The 19549-nt window shown below is 43.3% G+C and overlaps 1 protein-coding gene across 1 annotated transcript; it reads right to left on the minus strand.

The window, feature by feature from the left end:
* Nucleotides 1-268: 268 nt before the first annotated feature.
* LOC102706219 (glucan endo-1,3-beta-glucosidase 6-like) lies at nucleotides 269-4066 on the minus strand. The gene is made up of 2 exons (XM_006659876.3): nucleotides 3181-4066; nucleotides 269-1441 (listed from the first exon to the last, which is right to left on the minus strand). The coding sequence occupies exons 1-2, from the start codon at nucleotides 3537-3539 to the stop codon at nucleotides 316-318; spliced, it is 1485 nt and encodes a 494-aa protein (XP_006659939.3). The 5' UTR covers nucleotides 3540-4066; the 3' UTR covers nucleotides 269-315.
* Nucleotides 4067-19549: the final 15483 nt, after the last annotated feature.

A 19549-nucleotide genomic window follows, 5' to 3' on the forward strand; every position in this document is an offset into this window, starting at 1 on the left:
GAGCCCCTCAACTATTTTTCTTCTTTGCTCATTAGACCGTATTGTGCTGGGTCGACCCATGTGTCAAGGCATCAGTCCAACTGTTAGGCCAGTCATATCATGCCATGCTCGGGCCGAACCAAATGACCATGCCAACGGGCCTCGGGTCTTATGGCTATCTATGGCCGAAGGTGGCACAGGAGAGGCCGTACAGTACCAAGAACAACAAAATAAGATAAACTTAGACCTATTTGGTCGAGTTTAAATTAAATTAAACAAAAGATGGAACACATGATGGTAACGATCGATATGGCCGATTATATATCTAAGTCAAAGTCAGAGCATGGGCAACAAGTACATGCATATGAACGCGGCGAGGACGGCGGCGAGCCTCGTCGTCGGCGCGGCCGCCGCGCTGGTGGTGGGCGCGATCTCGACGATGAAGCGGCAGGAGCCGGCGGAGGGGTCGACGGTGGTGGTGGTGGCGATGCCCCTGAAGTCGCAGGCGCGGTCGTCCTGGTCGTTGGCCTGGTAGTAGCTGTTGAGGGCGTAGGACACGTTGCCCTTGGCGTCGAGGCCGCCGCAGGAGGTCTTGTACCCGAGGCTGGTGCAGTCGGCGAGGCCGCACGCGTAGCTCACGGCGTCGCCGACCTTCTGGTCGGCGAGGCTGACGGACGGCTTGAGGACGCACCACTTCCGGTCGAGGTAGACGACCCCCTTCGCCGGCGTCAGCGCGCTGCCGTTGTCGCCGCCGCCGCCGCCGCCGCGGAGGCTGAGCGGGTACTTGGGCTTGCCGTCGTAGTAGAAGACGCCCCAGTGGCGCTCGAAGTTGCCCGGCTCGATGCTCTTCTGGTCCTCGTCGATGAGGCTGAACAGGTAGGCGTCGACGGGGCCCGGCCGGAGCGGCGTGCCGCGGCCGGAGGCGATGTGGGTGAGGAACCCCTGGTTGAACTGCCGCGCGTACTGTGGGTTCGCGTTGGCATCGCCGTCCGTCGGCCACCCGACCTCGCCGACGACGACGGACACGTTCGGGTACCCGTTCCGCCGCAGCGCCGCCACCAGCGTGTCGTGGTTGGCGTCGAACGTGTTCTGGTACGTCACGCCGCCGTCCACCACCGGCGCCGACGAGCCCTCGAAGAAGGCGTAGTCGAGCGGGAAGTTCGGGTCCCTGTACAGGCTGATGAACGGGTACACGTTCGCCACGAACGGCGCCCCCGTCGCCGCGAGGAACTCCACGATCGTCAGCATCAGCCCGTGGATGTCGCCGCGGAAGTCGCCGTCCGACGGCCTCCCCGTCGGCGACTGGTACACGTCGGCGTTCAGCGGCACCGTCACCTTCACCTGCCCGGCGAGCCCGGCCTTCACCAGCGCCGCCTGCACGCTCTGCATCGCCGGGAACGTCGTGTTCAGGTACGTGCCGTTGAACGTCTCCAGGAACGGCTCGTTCCCGACGGCCACGTACCTGATCCGTCAGGAAAAAAATGCATCTCAGTTTCCGTCAGGTTAAAAATGCAATCTTTTTTAACAGCATCACAGCAGAAGATGATTTGCAGATAAACTAACAGTTATTAAGATTGAAGTAACTCATAATGATATGGAAGATTATGTGAGGCAAGGATCACTTCAGTATGGTCAGACATCTGCATCAGACTGGGAAGCCTGACCATGCTGCTAAGTGCTAAGAACTGGAGATCTCCATATGTATGTCTCTGTGCCAGGAATTTCCCACTGAAATTCATGATGTTAGGATGACAGAAATTGTGGAATGGTCCCATGTTCTTGTGACCATCGCAATTAATTGTAGCCCCACAATAATTTTGATAAATCTTCAAACAAATTGGCTCTAACAATAAAGTCGAATGATTGAAACATATCAGCTTTTAATAACCTCTGATTTTTGGACAGAGCTTCATAGGTAATACAAAGGCAATCCCTTCCCAATTCCTATGGATTTCTAGGTTCCTCTTCGAACCAGAACTCCAAGGCTGAATAAGAATCATTTGTTTTGTTTTAAGATAAGGTGAAAAAGATTAGTGATCAGTAAAAAAAGGAGGATTGTGGATGAAATTCAGAAAAGATTAATGCAGATGTGGCACCTGGCAGCTGCATGATCTTTCTGGATTTCTGGACAAGATGGTCAAGAAAGCCACATAGATTGTGAGAGGCAGGCAATAGGCCAAACCAAAACGTGTCAAAACCTCTGAAAAAAGTGGCTATCTTCCAGTTTCTTGAGCTTTAACCTTTTCCCCCCTTGATCTGATTACAACCCCAAGAGATAATGGTTTCGCAGAGCCAATTTGTGTGAAGTAGCACTGAGCAAAAAAGAAAAGAAGAAAGGAGAAAAGCATGATGCCTCCCTGACTTTGGTAGTTTGATATGCCATGCAGAATTGTTGCAAACCGTTGGGAACAAGAGGAAAGAATTCCAGTTGCTTCTGGCTATGGTCTTGCCACTAAAGAGAAGGGGAGCCTTAGCTTTTTATGTCTTCTGGAGCTTCTACACCAGTGGTTGGTTGTCAAAGAAGACAATGCTCATTTTGGTTTCGTTTCAGGAACTCTGCAGTGTGTGACAGTAACAATTGCTAATAGTTGCTACGTACTACTAAATGCAGTGTCTTGAGAGTGAAGTACTAATCCCTTAGCCTAAATGTGATGTTCGAGTTTTTCTTTAATTTATAATGTTATATTATTTTCTCAAATCAGTAGCATTTTTTTTAACTTCTGCAACAAAGATTCGTAGTAACATTTTATGAAAATTACGTTTACACCACAATATATATAATACTAGAAACTAGATTATCCAAAAATTTAAAATATGATAGAAACTGCTCCATCCATCCCGAAATAATGGTACATTCTTTTATTTTATATAGAAGAAACTTAAGATAATTCCTAACTTTCTAAGGAGTTAAAAGAGGAGGACAAAAGACCAAAATGTGTCTTACTAATAACAAAATGTATGTATGGGTATATAGATAAGGGGTACCGAATGTGTAAAATTTTTTGATTTGCAAAAAAATAGGTAAAAAGATACTAGGAATTAGTTTATCTCTAAAAATTGATTTATTTTGCGACGGATGAGTAGAGCCTACCCCCTCTCTACCTAGAGGCCATCTGGATCATCCATGTCCAATCCAACGGCCAAGATTATGTTCCATCCATCCATATCATGAAAACGAGCTGCGAGCCGGGGCTGGCTGACCTTATGTCGACGCCGTTGTTGACGTGCTTGGAGACGTTCTTGGCGACCCAGTCCTCGGCGGCCTTGGCGCCGGCGGCGAGGTCGGCGAGCATGTCGTTGGGGATGCCGACCATCACCTGGATCCCCGACCCCCTCAGCGCCGTCAGGATGCCGTCCTCGGCGTCGAACAGCTTCACCCGATCGAACCCGTTGTCCCTGAGCAGCTGCACCACCGTGCTCGCCGGCAGCGGGTGGCTCAGCTGCGTGCCCCAGTTCACGCCGATGCCCTCCGACCGCCGCGCCATGCACGCCGCAGCCACCAGCACCAGCGCCAGCGCCGCCCTCCTGCCCGTCGCCGTGGCGGCCAGCGGCGGCGCCATTGCTCTCACGGAGGCAGGAGACAGCGCGTTCTGATCAAGAACTGCACTTTGGTTGATTCTTTGTGGATCAGTGGATGATGGATTGTGAATGGTTTTCTTGGATCAAGAATTGATCAGAAAATGCTGGAAGGGTGAGTATGTTTGATTCTTGAAGCTGATCATGAACAGCCTCTCAAACCTTGTGACACACCAAAAAGATTAAAGAAAATATTTATGATCAAGGAGAAATTATGCAGAATTTGATTTGTTCTTGGTACACAACCAAGTGCCAAGTGTACCAATAACCAACTCAAATGGAAGGAAAAGGGGGGAAACAAGAAAAATCAAAGAACAGAGCAAGCCTTCCAAAATCAAAGAACTCATAAAACTAAACAGAAGTCAAGAGAAACTCCTTCTTTGTGGCCAAATAGCAGGGAAAAAAACCAGCAATCTGCAAAACCAAAAGGACCTCACAAATGAGACCACAAAATGGAGCTAATCTCTTCTCTGAGGAAGCTTGTGGGAGGCAGCAGAAGAGGGTGTCTACAACAGTGATCACAGCCTCACAGTAACAAGAGCATGACAGGGACAAGAGGAGGAGCCATTAATAGGTCACCACAAGTGGAGGCTGTGCTGCAAGCAAGAATCCTCAAAAAGGGGAAACCATGTGAGTAGAAAAATTTGCAGATGAACAGGGTGTGTCATGCCCTAGTTTGAGACCAAGGTGATAGGTTAGTTAGTAGTCTAGAGGAAGATCACAGCAGCAAGCAATGGACAGTTGGACACATCACCAGCATTTCCAGTGAATGGAGACAGGATAGTATATTACCAAGCAGGAGAGGTTTGCCAGGTGTAGGAGAAAAAAATAAGAGCAATTTTATAATTCTTGAGAAAGTATCAGAATGTACCACTGTTTTCTATGTAATATTTGGTACCTTCTATTTATATAAAAAATAATAGTACCTCATAGTACCTACGCAAGGATAAAAAAATACTCAAAAAAATAAATAGGCTGTGGATAACTAAAATGTGGTGAGGTATATCCACAGTGCTGTAATGTGTGTGTAGCAAGAGATCACACAATGAGAGAAAGGAATGTTACATGATGTATTATGGAAGTAAAAAAGGGAAAGGAAAGGATGAAACCTCACTGCATATGTGCAAAAACTTTAGATTTTCAGTTGTGTTTCATGTGAAGCCCTTTTAAATGGGAAAAAATGCTCAAAATAGGGATAAAATTGTAAGATTTATTTATTTATTTTACTGAAGGGTATGGCAATAATTTCAGTGTCAAAAAAACATCTATTGTAACATGGGATCTTCCCACCTGTGGAACATTTTTTTTCTAGAACCACAGAGAAAAAGGCGCCGTTCCCGATTCATTCACCAGAAACTAAACCTTGAGAACATTTGAGCATATAAATTAACAATGTGCATATTGGTAATTGAAGGATAAACTTTTCTTTAGAGCTACTCTGATTAGATACGTTAATGTCAGGAAACGAGGTAACCATTCTGAATTCCTGAATTGGGGAGCGATGATGAGCATAACAGAAGAGCAGGAAAAGCCACCAACGGTTTAGTAAATATATATTAGTATGAACTAAAGTAAAGTTTGTTGTGCCTTTTTTTCTTATCTGTTTCTTATCTTTCTCTCATGGAGTAAAATAAAAATAGAAAAAAAAAGGGCAGGAGATATGAGCAGAGCAACCGGCTTTGCTTCTTCCACTCCTCTTTATAGCCTCTTTTCTTAGCATTAGTGCATTGTTCACCTTCATCACCATCTGACAATATCTCTTGGTGTTTTTTAAACATAACAAAAACTCACCTGCATTACAATATTTTGGTAACTCAATCAACAACCGGAGAAAAGGATATTATCGTAAAAAAAGGAGAAAATAAATGTAAATGGTGATTAATTAAGCACCCAAAATCACAATTCTATTTTCTGCTAGGAGAAACTCAGATATACACATTTGTTTCATAACAAAGGTAAAGTTGTCAAGATGATAGGTGACAACAGGGAATGATTTGGATGAGGAAAGGGATCTGGTTCTGGAGTGGCAAGGCAGCTTAAGTATCTGTCTGCTTTTTTGTAAAACTATATATACACACTAAACAAATTAGAAAGTAAAGAGAGCATCTCCAATCTGTCCATGAAATTCTTGCCTTAGATAGGGGAGAGGAGCATCAAGGTGTTGGAGCAGTGTGGGGAGTAGGGTCTAATGGTTTGGTTAGCGGCTGTCTTAAACTGGAAAGTGTGTGGTTTGCAACAATTGATTATTAACAAGTATTTGGGTGATAAACCACTTTCACAAGCTCAGTTGAATGTTGGAGATTCACATTTTTTCGGGAAGTCTCATGAAGGTAAAAAGGAAGTTTATTTGTTTTGGAACCTTCGTAATCAAAGATAAATGGTTGGGAAAATGCAACTTTGAGGAATCAAACTCCTTGCCTTTACAATATTGTTAGGCATAAGCAAGTTACTATATAAAGAAAATTTCAAACTAATCACCGGAGAAGAGACAGAAGATCACTAGTGGCGTGGAATAATTTATTACCATGCATCACTAATTTACAACTAAGTCATGAGCATGACGAATTCCGTTGGAACTTGACCCCAAATAGGGAGTTCTATGTGAAATCTCATTGTTTTGCTTTAGTACACATGGATGTGCCTAATTTGAATAAACACGTTTGGGAACTAAATATGTGTCTTTGAAAGTCAAGATTTTTCTTTGATATTTACGATGTGGAGTGATTTTAACTAAAAATAACCTGGTCAAAAGAAACTGGAAAGGTAATAATAATTGTTGTTTTGTCACAAAAAGTAGACAAATAGACATCTATTCTATGAATATCAATCTGTTTGGTCTATTATCCAGGCAGCATCAGGACTTCCTCCACCGCAGAGGGTAGCAAATATGTTTGGGGGTTGGTCGGGGAGAATTTAGAACAATTTTTGAACACACGTCCTGTTAGGAGGCCAAGACCTTCTGGTTGCTTTGGTTATGCAAAAATAATATAGTTTTTAATAAAATATTATTTTCTCTAAAATGTTATTTTCTCTCCTGTGTAGGTTTTTCTCATCCACTGGTCCGTACATGGGTTATTCTTCAAAACCCTGGTTCATGCACCGGTGGCTGTGGTGTATCAATATTCGGAGAATATGGTCAAGGAGTGTTTTACCAAGAGACATGGGTAGCGATTAGTCTTATGATTGATGGTCCTTAACCATTTCTGTCATAATTGTTTTTCCTTTATAGTGGTGTGTTTGGTTGGGTGCATCTTAGCTAGACTAAAAGTGTTCTTAGAACAATTGTATCATCTTGATGTAATTGATCAATAAAACTTCCATTATCTAAAAAATAATTTTTGTTTAAAATAACAGTAGTATTAAAAGTAACAAATAGCACCTAAACTCTTCAGTTTAGGTTTTTCTTCAATCTGGCTTTTCTATAACTTCCATATAGGTAAGTCAAGCGAATCATAATTATGTTTGTAGGAGTTTTGGGGGTAAAAGATGCTTTGAGATAGGTGGACTTGTTCGAGCGCAGTTGCAGCAGCTTGTTCTTCAACGCTCGATGCGCCCGTCTTGCAGAATGAACATGGGTTTATATATTGAGATTGCACTCCACCCTCCAGGGTTTCACTTACTGTGCAAACCGCCAAAACCACGGCACCGTGTTCCTGCGGAACCCGCATAGTAACCTTAAAAACCGTAAAAACCGTGATAAATTTAAATTTAAACTCACACGGTTTTCGCGGCTTACCGCGCGGTTTTGCACGGTTACCGTGTGGTAACCGCGGTAAGTACCGGATGAAACAGCGCATGAAAACCGCGGTAACCGTGGTTTCCCACGCGGTTTTTGCGGCCGAAACCACGGTTACCGTGAGGAGACCGCGGGTGTGATGTCAAATGCAAAAAAACTTTAAAAAATCTAAAAAATACATAAAAATAGGAAAATATTTTGTCACTATATTTATGATATAGGAAAAATAGGACATGTTATAGGAAAAACAAGAAAATTTTCACATGACCTTTTCTAAATTCTTGATATTGCAACGTACAAACATACACCGTCATATCACTCTTCACTAAATAATTCACACCAATAATAAGTAACAACAACTTCATTTTGATGGCTGCGTCACAAGTCACAACTGTACCTACTAACAATTATTTCTAACGTGCATATATAATTTTTCTCCATACATATTTTCCATATATCCATCGTTGTATATTTGTATTTCAACATTATGTACCCTAGTGTCTAGTGTAAATTAATAATGAATTAACAACAAAATATTCTTAACCATCTTTCCATGAAATATTATTTGCAATAGCCTATTTTTTAATTTTGTTTCCCAAAATTCTCGTTTATGATTTTTAATTACACCGGAAATACATTTTTTTTCATGAATTTCTTTGACAAAACTACATTATATATCAACATATATAACATATATTTTTTTATTAAATTTTCTCAAATTTTTTAAATTCACCTCAAATTTAAACTCGGTTATCGCGGCTTACCGAAGCTGTGCTTCCATGGAGGGCGCGGTTACCGCGGCGGTAACCGCGGTTTCGGTAACCCTGCCACCCTCCAATTATTTTTATATTTGACACGGTTGATTTTTTAATTATCATAAAAGTTACATAATTATTGTTTTTATGATTTGTTTTATCATTAGAGAAACTTTAGGAAACAACTGAAAAATAGGGCGGGCGTTGTTTCATCACATGTCAAGAATTTTTTTTCATTATTCATTAGAAAATGTTCCAGCTATCGAAAAGGTGAAACACATTCTGGATATTTTCGCTGTATATTATGAAATATCAAGTTTTTTTTTGACACAACAAGTCTTGTTTATTACAAGACAAAAATAAAAAATATCCCAAAAAAGACCACCGTAACATTTTGATTTAACACTAGAGAACGTCAAAAAATATTGATTGAAACATCAATAAATCACAAAAAAGTGTCATTTTAGATTTGGTTCTTCCTCCTCTGCAATGACTATAAAAATACCAAATGGAACATCTCAATATAACACAAAGAAACATATGTTTTTATTTTAAGCATGTGAAATCTTATTATAACATTAATTACAATAAACATTGTGGTCAAATCGGATTATAAACTGGATAAATAATTGAGAAAAAAAATATTATTTCAAGGTCGCTAACAACTTACTACATACATGTAGGAGTGCCCATATCGGTACATGGTGTTGGAGGACATATGGAGGCAGAGTTCTGTATCACACACAGAGCAGTCGGTTGGTTTGTGACTTGGCATCTGGTTATTTCCTCACACATCAGACATCTGATGTCACGTTTAGAAATTTCTCACAAGAATTTTTGAACTTAATTGTGCATTAAAATCCCTGTCCAGGACCAGCCAGGGTAAGACAATGTTGATTACATAACCATCGTTCTTAGAAACAACTGAAAATAACACTTATTCTAACGAAAATGCAGCGGAAAAAAGGGTAGATTAGCTCCAGCAGCTACGGCTCCAGTCTACAGGCAAAGCTTCGACGGTGGACCAGCTCACTCCTGAGAGTCTCCTCCATCAGACTCAACTTCTAGCTCTGGAGGGGGAAATAGGGCAAGACTGAGTACAAATCACCGTACTCAACAAGCAGCACGGAAAAGAGGGTAATAAATGATGCACAAGGGTCATCAAGGGCATGCTAGGGTTAGTTGCAATAAAGCAGCACTTAAATAAATAACAGAGATTAAATTGAACAAAGACAATTAAATAAACTAAAGGATAAGTAAATAATAGTTGTAAAATACCACAACACTGTCCAACGTTACACCACGTTGTAACAGGCCCAACCACTACTCAATATTACACCACGTTGTAGTAGCCCCAAGTGAAAACCAGTTTACCCAAGTCATTAGAGGTTCGCTAATCACAGTGAAGCTGGCAGCTCGCCCTTAACCGTGGGCACGGCTATTCGAATAGATTATACTCTGATCAGAGGTATACTACTGTACCCACAAGACATAATCCCACTACCCTTGAACATGCGCTGATATACCACCATGGCATACCGGAAAGGGAACTATGATAGGACCCGTCGCATAACCCTCCCTATTCAATCACACCACACTTCAGGTTTCGCCCCCTCCTTTAAACCAAGTCGGGCAGCCCCCTCTTGTGCCTAGGTGAATCCGAAAGCAGCATAGGCCATCGTTACACCACGACTCCCATCCATACTCCATCACACTCACCCTTGCCTAGGTACATCGAATAGTTTGCAATTACACTTCAAATCCCACCGTTGCCCATTCTGGCTTGTGGTTAGCACGGAAATAACTTCTAGGGTTTCCTGCGAACCGGTCCTTAATTGTCATGGGCGCGACTCTCAAAACCAAGCACTCACGACCCACCATTAGCAATATTTTAGTTGGCATTAACCCGAACTGGCAATGAATTATTATTACAGCTATTCAGAGCTAATCATGATTATTAAATGTTCCCATGAGCTACTTGTTCTAAGCACGGCTAAGCATTAACCTAGGCCTAACTCTAGTCAAGTTACCTCTGGTCTAGCATGAATAAAGTTAGATAAACAACGGCATAATAATAAGGATTACCCGAAAAATAAATACAGTAAATACTTTAATTAAAACAATGCATATTTGAATAAATAAAGCGGGGATTTTACAATAATAGGTTCAATATGATCAAAGATGAGTGCCACTTGCCTTGCTCCGGTCCTTGGGGAACTTCGACAACGATCTCGAAGTAAACCGACTATTCGGTGGGGTCCGAATCTAAGCGACAAAGCACAAAAATAAATAAAACAGGCACAAACTCTACTGAAACAGTAAAAAAAAATATTTTTAATGGATTCTTGAAAATTTTATGAATTTAATGAAACTTGAATGGACCTAAACGGGGACTAAATGAATTAGATATGAATTTTAGAAGTTTTCTTGGTTTTAGCTAAACAGAAAAGGCCTAAATCAATTATTGCGCAATTAATAGGGCTGCTGACATCAGCGAGGAGAGAGGAGGCACGCCGACAGGTGGGGTCCACCTGTCGGTGAGGGAGAGAGGGTGAGGAGAGGCTGACGGGTGGGACCCGCCGGGAGGAGAGATGAGAGGGGGTCGGCGTGTGGCTGACGGGCTAGGCCCGCACGACAGAGAGAGGGAGCAGGGGAGCGAGAGAGGAGTTCGGCCGGGAGAGGGGAGACGGTGGCGACGATGAGCCGGCGGCGACGACGCGACTCGGCGGTGGCGACGACGGCGGACGCAGCGGCGACGACGCACCCGGTGGCGATGGCACGGGACGGTGGGTGCGGTGTACCGTGGTGACGCGACGGGAACGCCGGGCGGCTCGGGGAGGCGACGACGACGTGACGGGCGTGGCGGCGCGGCGACGCTCCGACGACGGCTGGGTCACGTCGGCGTTGACGAGGCGGGGGTGATGGCGGGTGGAGAGGCGACGGCGGCAGCGGTCTTGGTGGCGGCGCGCGGAGAGGAAAAGGGAGGGGAAGAGGGGACGGTGAGGGGTTACCGGCGGCGGGAGCGGGCGCGGCGAATCGGCGACGAGGCGAGACGTGGGGTGATGGCTGACGGCGCGGTTGATCGACGGCGACGGCGGAGATTGCTCGGCGGTGGTGAGGAGGTCGGGCGCGGTGGCGACGGGGACGAAGAGGCGGCGAGGGCGCTCGGGTGCCCACCGACGTCGGTGAAGGCCGGCGGAGAGTTGGCGAGGTCGAGGCGGAGGTGGCGACGTGAACGGGCGATGGCAAGCGGCGCTCGTCGGTGGGATCGGATGTGGTGGCGATGGAGGAGGGTGCAACGGCGACGGGGCTTGGGCGGACGGGGAAAAGTGGCGGCGACGCGCAGACAACGAGATTTAAAGGGGGAAAGCACCGGCTAGGGTGGGACGGCCGGTGGAGACCGAGTCGCACACGCGGGTGCGACGGCGGCGGCCGTTGGAGTCCGGTTCGGTGGCGAGGTGGACTCGGTGCGGCCGGTGCGAGGAGGCGCGGCGGACTTCGGCGCGGGCGATCGGGCACGGAAGCTGGGCCGAGGTGGTCCGGCCGGGAGGAGGGGAGGGCGCGCGGGAGAGGGGCGGCCGGCGCGGGGAGATGGGTCGGCTGGGCTGGGCCGGCCCGGGAAGGAGGAGAGGAAAAAAAGAAAAAGAAAAGGAAGAAAAAGAGAGAGGGAGGAAAAAGGAAAAGGAAGAAGAAGAAAGGAGGAAAATTGGACTTCGACCCAATTTGGGAAGGAAGGAAAAAAGAAAAAAAAGGAGGGGAAAAAAGGAAAGCTCCACTTTTTGCCGAATTTTAAATTAATTTGTTTGGCGATTTGGAACTTCGATTTAATTGAATTAATTCTTTTAGAGGGATTTTTCCTGAGTTAATTAAGCCAATTATTATTTACGGATTTCTTTTACGAATTTAGGCTTAGGATAAAACTCCGGACGTGACATCTGATCCAATAAATAATGTTTTCCGAAACTTTAAACATAACTTGTATCGTCAATGCACACATGAAGAATGAAGAAAAAGAGGGGAATTGGAAGGATTAAAAAAGAGAGAGAAGGGGATATGTATTGATTTATTGAATCCCTTGAGTAAGAAGCAATCACTATAAAAGGTAAAAAAATAGAGAGAATTTCTTGTATGCCACTCAAATTATACACTGTTCCTTCTATGCTACGCAAAAAATCAAACTTCCCTCTATACCATTCATTTGATTTTTTCTTCCTTACGTGTCACTGCGGTTAAGTTTTTCATCTAACTCTGTTAACTTATTTTGCTTACGTTCCTTCTGTGCCACTACATGCCAAATGACCCGAAACATAGAATTGAAAATTGGTATTTTCGAATAAAATTTAAAATTAAGACAGCAGAATTGAAAATTGATATTTTCGAATAAAACTTGAAAATTGATATTCGGATAAATTTGAAATGACCAGCAACATAGAATTGAAAATTTGAAAAATATCAATTTCCCTACTTAGAAATTTTCAGAGATTTTTTGTCACTTTGTTTACTCGTTTAATTTTTTTTTCAGAGATTTAAAACTATTTTAGTTTTTGAAATTTTTCAAAAGGTTTAAAAAAGACAGGCTGTGATAGTTAGAGACTGAGGTCAAATATTGCTCTTTAGTACTCTTCAAAGTAGGGAAATTGATATTTTTCAAATTTTCAATTCTATGTTACGAGTCATTTCAAATTTATCTGAAAATATCAATTTTTAAATTTTATTCGAAAATATCAATTTTCAGTGCTATGTTTCGGGTAATTTGGCATGTAGTGGCATAGAAGGAACATAAGCTAAATAAGTTAACGGAGATGGATGGAAAAGTTAACAGTAATGGCATGTAAGGAAGAAAAAAAAAAGTGAATGGTACAGACGGAAGTTTGATTTTTTGCATGGCATACAAGAAACTGGGTATAATTTCAGTGGCATGCAGGGAATTTTCTCGTAAAAATACCCTAAAGAACGGAGCCTTTAATTTCAATTTCGCACTTTCCATCTTTAGATTGCCATAATATAATATTATCTGATGGAAAAGCAATATATCCAAAATGTTTTTTCCCGGAAATGTTCTGACAAGAAGGAAGCACTGTGAGTCTGTGATTCAATCTGGATTTTCTATAACTTGCAACTAGGTAACTCAAGTGGATCATAATTAGTATGTTTGTAGGAGTTTTGGGGGTAAAAAATTGCTGTGAGATTGGTGGTCGCCAGAAATGTGGACTTCTTGTTCGAGCACAGTTGCAGCAGCCTCCTGTTCTTGGACGCTCGATGCGCCCCAGCCTCACCAAGTAAAAGCACCCGTCTTGCAGGATAAAGATGTATCTGTATGTTGAGATTGTACTCCTCCTTCCATTTTTTTTTATCTACGCACTTGATTTTTGATCTACATCAAACCATTTATCAAACAGTTGTTAGATAATTCAATTCAATCATAAACAAGAGATTACGAATTTAAACCCTAATCAGCACATGATCACCGATTAATTCAAATGCGGAAAACTAAATAAACCTGCAGATGAAGCCATCTGATTCCCTTCTTTTCTTTTCTTCAATTTTGTCTTCTTTCCTTCGTCTCTGGCAAGATTAGGTCGCCGGTGATCTAATTTGAATCTCCGACCTTCGGGTCTCCAACGGCACTGTCCTGGAATCGCCGCACGAAACCCTTCCAGCGCTTCTCTGATCGGGAGAGCTTGATTTCGAATTTCTAGTTTAGAGAATAAGCGACACGAGCGTCCTCGTGGGCTCCTCTTCTTTTATATAGCACTGGTGGGTATCGTGCGCTTTTCCTAATCCGATTCTGACCCGTAACCACCGATCGCAGTTACGGCCCATAAGGGTTACGAATTTCAGAGTTAGAGATGGATTACGGATAGGATTACGGTGGTTATATCCTTTCCTAAATATCGGCTAACCGATAAATCAACCAACATTCTCCCCTTGATTTAGAGGTTAATTACGAGTCCATCATACAATACAGCTCCCTAAAGCAATGTGTCACAACAACATTTCGCATCATTGAGACGACAAGACTTATAGTTCACAATATCATACGAATAAACCCTTGATTAATTAAGCGGGTGTTGATCGAACTTAATTGCCCCGGTTTCCAGGATCTTTATTCAAGGTCATTACACAATCCCATATTGGCCACATGTTCTTTGAACAAGTTGGGAGCTAAGCCTTTAGTTAACGGATCCGCAAGCATTGATTTAGTGTTTATGTATTCAATTTTGATTGTTTGATCATGTACTCTATCTTTCACAACATGGTATTTAATGTCAATGTGTTTGGCAGCTTCACTTGACTTGTTGTTACTCGTATAGAAAACTGCAGCCTCATTGTCGCAGTATATAGTCAGTGGTCTTTCAATGCTGTCAACCTCTTGTAATCCCGGAATAAAATTTTTAAGCCATACAGCCTACCCTGTTGCGTGATAACATGCCACAAATTCTGCCTGCATTGTCGACGATGCAGTCAGTGTTTGTTTAGTACTTTCCATGAAATGGCTCCCCCGCAAGAGTGAATATATACCCAGAAGTAGATTTCTTGGTATCTAAACACCCTGCGAAGTCAGCATCCGAATAGCCTATAACTTCAAGCTTATCAGATTTTTTGTATGTGAGCATGTAATGTTTAGTTCTTTGCAAATAACGCAATACTTTCTTTACTGCCTTCTAGTGGTCCATACCTGGTTTAGACAGATATCTGCCAAGCATCCCGGTTACAAACGCCAAGTCTGGTCGCGTACAAACTTGAGCATACATTAAGCTTCCGACAGCTGAAGCATATGGCCTTAGTCATTTCTTTTTCTTCCAATTCATTTCTCGGACTTTGGAATGAACCAAACTTGTCCCCTTTCATAATTGGAGCAGGTGATGTCAAGCATTTGCTCATATTATATCTTTCCAATACTCTGGAAATATATGATTTCTGTGATAAACCTAGCACCCCTTTGGACCTGTCTCGGTGAATCTCAATACCCAAAACGTATGATGCATCACCGAGATCCTTCATATCAAATTTCGATGACAAAAATTCCTTGGTTTCTCGCAGCAGATTCTTGTCACTGCTTGCTAATAAAATGCCATCTACATAGAGTACTAGTATAATAAATTTCCCACCTTTAATTTTGGTATAAATGCAGTTGTCCACCTTATTTTCCTTAAATCCGAATTTCTTGATAATTTCATCGAACTTAAGGTTCCATTGCCTTGACGCCTGTTTAAGTCCATAGATGGATTTCTTAAGTTTGCATCCCATATGGCTCTTTCCTTCCACAACAAAACCTTCCGGTTGAATGAGTCTTTCTTAGAGACAGTAGAGAATGTTTCATCGTAATCAATTCCTTCTCTCTGCGAAAAACCCTTCGCCACAAGCCTTGCTTTGAATCGTTTGATATTTCCTTTGGAGTCCAATTTAGTTTTGTAGACCCATTTGCAGCCTACTGTTTTTACTCCTTTAAGAATTTCTACTAGATCCCACACTTTATTTTGGCTCATTGATTTGAGTTCATCTTCCATGGCTTGAACCCACTTGGATGAATTTTTACTGCTTATGGCTTCCTTAAATGAGGTGGGGTCGTCTACCTTCCCAATATCTTCACCCATATAAATTTCATAATAATCAGGGATGGCAGATCTCCTGTTCCGTTGTGATCGTCTTAATTCTTGATTTTCATTATTGACCACAGACGGTTCAGGATCAGGTTGCGGAATTTCTTCTTCATTATGTATCACAGGACTCTGTTGAGGCTCATTATTTTCATGGGTTTCAATATTTTCCTCAGCAGTAGCCGTAGCGCCAACTGTGGGAACTACAGTTTGTGGTACATTATGAAAAATAGGGACATTATTCTCTTGGATTTCCGGAGGAGAAGAAACACTCACCCGAATTTCCTCAAGATTAATTTCCCTTTCCTGTGAGCTCCCCATTTCATAATTTTCCAAGAAGACAGCATGTCTGGTTTCTACAAATTTAGTGACACGGTTTGGGCAGTAAAATCGATATCCCTTAGAATGTGACGGGTAACCGATAAAATGACAGCTCACAGTCTTGGGGTCTAATTTCTTTAATTGGGGGTTGAATAATTTCGCTTCTGCACGGCAGCCCCACACTTTCAAATAATTTAGTGTCGGTTTTCTTCCGGTCCACAGTTCATACGGAGTTTTCGGCACAGACTTGCTTGGAACTCTGTTTAGTATGTGTGCAGCCGTTTTTAATGCCTCAATCCATAATTTATTTGATAAGTTGGAGTGACTAAGCATGCTCCGCACCATCTCCATGAGTGTGCGGTTGCGTCTTTCTGCCACTCCATTTTGTTGAGGCTCCCCAGGCATGGAATATTGTGCAATAATCCCATGAATCTGAAGATATTGAGCAAATGGACCAGGACTTTGCCCAAATGGAGCATGTTTCCCATAGTACTCACCACCACGGTCTGATCTCACTATTTTAATTTTCGCGTTGTGCTGGTTTTCAACTTCTGCTTTGAATATTTTGAATTTTTCGAGAGATTCAGAACGATCGCTTATGGGATAAATATATCCATAACGGGAGTAATCATCCGTAAATGTAATGAATGAATCAAAACCATCTACAGATGTCACTGGGAACGGTCCACAAATATCAGTGTGAATTATTTCTAGTGGACTCGTGCTCCTAGTGGCTCCTTTCTTAATTGATTTAGCAAATTTTCCTTTAACGCAATCTATGCAATGATCAGCGTTAGAAAAATCTAAGGGGAGTAATAATTCTTCTTTAATGAGACGTTCGATTTTCCCCCTAGAAATGTGGCCTAAGCGATAGTGCCACAATTTCGATGAAGTCTCATTTTTATCATTGCAGGCATTTATGACATTCATCACAGTATGATCCAAAGAGAGCAAGTAGAGTTTGTCTCGCACGAAGGTAAGACCAATTACTTTATTTAGATGCTTAATGTAACAAGTTCTCTTGGAAAAATAACAGTCATATCCTGACTCTGCTAGGACTCTGACTGAAATAAGATTTCTTTTAACGGAAGGAGCAACTAAGACATTATTAAGTATTAAATTGTAGCCACTGGGAAGCTTGAGGGTGAGGTCTCCAACAGCCTCCACTTCAATCTCCGCTCCATCAGCTACTCTTAGGATGTGGTCCCCCTTTCTTAGCGTCTGGACGCCATTCAATCCCTGTAATGAATTAGTGACGTGCACGGTGGCACCTGAGTCAACCCACCAAGAATTCCGGGAAAACTCAACATATAGGGATTCATTAACGTTGGAAATTTCATTAATTTCATTTATACCTTTACGGGCCAACCACTCCTTGAAGCGGGGGCAATTTTTGTGCCAATGTCCATCACTGTCACAGAAAGTGCAGTGAGGATTCTTGAATTTTGGCCCAGCTGAAGGTTGAGCAGTTGATTGAGCAGCCTTACTCCCTCCTTGTTTCGGAGGGTGAGGTGGCTTGCCCTTTTTCTTTGATCCAGAGGCTTCTTCTTGATGGAACTTTCTCTTGCCCTTAGAGTTGACGAGGTTAAGCTGGTCAATGTGTTTTTGCCTTTTGGCCTTTTGACGCTCTTCCTCTTCACTGCATGGGAGATAAGCTCTAAAATGGTCCACTTTTCTTTTTGAGTATTGTAGTGAATTTTGAACGGATCATAATCAGAGTTTAGTGAGTTCAGGATGAAATGGACAAGATAGGCTTCCGAAATTTCCATGTCCATCGTTTTTAGTTGATGAGCCATGTGTGACATTTCCATGATGTGTTGTCGGATGCCTTTCTTTCCATCATAGACAGAAGAGCCCATTTTCATGATAAGAGTACTGGCATAGGTTTTGGTACACGCCTTGTAGTTTGATTCAATGTTTGCCAGATACGTCTTAACATTGTCAGAGTCAGCAATCCCCCCTATAATAGAAGGAGAGATGTTGCTCTTGATGTACATTAGGGACACTCTGTTTGATTTCTCCCAAGCGGGCCACTTTTCATCGTAAGCCCACTTGAGATTGATGTATTCCTCATCATTCTCATCCATAAAGTCAGCTAATTTTGGTTCCACAGGTGGATCCTCTCTAAGTGCGAGATCATTTTCCAACAGCCCCAAATTCAGGAGCATGTTGTTTTTGCATTCAGCATAATTAGCCCCATCAAGTGGCTCAATCCTTTTAAGCTGTGACAAAGCTGCAGATAACAATTTATAATATAAAACATTTGATCAAAAATAAAATAATATGTGTATAATACTTCTCCAAATCTAATCACCGTTGGAAAATCCTCAATTATATCACCGTTGGGCAGAAATAATCAAGGAAGAAATAATCAAATTTAAATTGACGTGAAATCATAAATAACGTTGGTCAATAAATAACTTCACATCATAAATTCTTTCTAGCAAACTTCCCGTTGGTTCCATTTAACTAGAGATAATTTTCTGAGCAATAAAATATATTTTATCAATTTTATTTTATTTTATTTTTTTTGCAATTTTAAACAGCCCATAACAAGGTATAAACTAATTTCTGGAATTTTAAAAAAATAATTTTTTTTGGCCTATCCATTTACCGGGCCGACCCACGAGAGGCCGGCCCGTTAGGCAGCTCGCAAGTGCGTAAGGGGCGTCGGCCCATGCGGCCGAGTCGGCCCATGCGGCCGAGTCGGCCCATTAAGTGGCGGCGGCCCAGGAGTGAGTAAGGGGCTAATCGTGGCCGTCCGATCGAAATCAACGGCCGAGATCCGGCGCGGCGAGGATAACCCACCCGTCGGCTGAAAACCCTAACCCTAGCCCCTGATATTTCCTCTCCTCCCACTTTTCTCCTCTTCTCCGGTGGCGGGCGGCGAGCGCCCGGCGCTGGATGGCGGCGGCGGTCCGGCGGGGAGGGCGGGCGCCAAAAGCGCGGACCATCACCCACCGGCTGGGGGGGTCGAGCGCGCCCGAAGGCGGCGGCGCCCAAGCCGGCCGTTCCCGTCGGGGCGGAGACCCGGCGACGGTGACGGCGCACGCACGACGGAGCTGGCGTGGCCGGAGGAGGAGAGCGGAGGCGGCAGCACCCTCGCGCCGGCGCGCGGCAACTACGCACGCGCGCGTGCCACGCACGGGTCGAAGCCCGCTCGGCGGCGGCGACGGTGGATGGCGATCGATCCCCGGCACAAATAGCGGCGGCACAGGCGCGCGCACGGATGGGCGAAGCCCACCCGACGGCGACGGCGACGACCGTTATTGCTCCGGTGAGCTTTCTTCAATCCGAAGCCGGATCAAATAGTTTTGGTTGACTGTAATTTGATCTAGGGTTTGAGGTTTTGATTTCTCGGTCTGGAATTCGAATCAACAACAGTGTATGCAGCTAACTCGAATCCTTCACCGATTAGATTAATTAACAGACCGAAAACAATCAATTGATTCATAATCAATCAGTGATGGGATCAAATACGACTAGGATTGGCTCTGATACCACAATGTTAGATAATTCAATTCAATCATAAACAAGAGATTACGAATTTAAACACTAATCAGCACATGATCACCGATTAA

Source organism: Oryza brachyantha, chromosome 8 (genome assembly GCF_000231095.2).
Source record: "Oryza brachyantha chromosome 8, ObraRS2, whole genome shotgun sequence".
Classification (NCBI taxonomy): domain Eukaryota; kingdom Viridiplantae; phylum Streptophyta; class Magnoliopsida; order Poales; family Poaceae; genus Oryza; species Oryza brachyantha.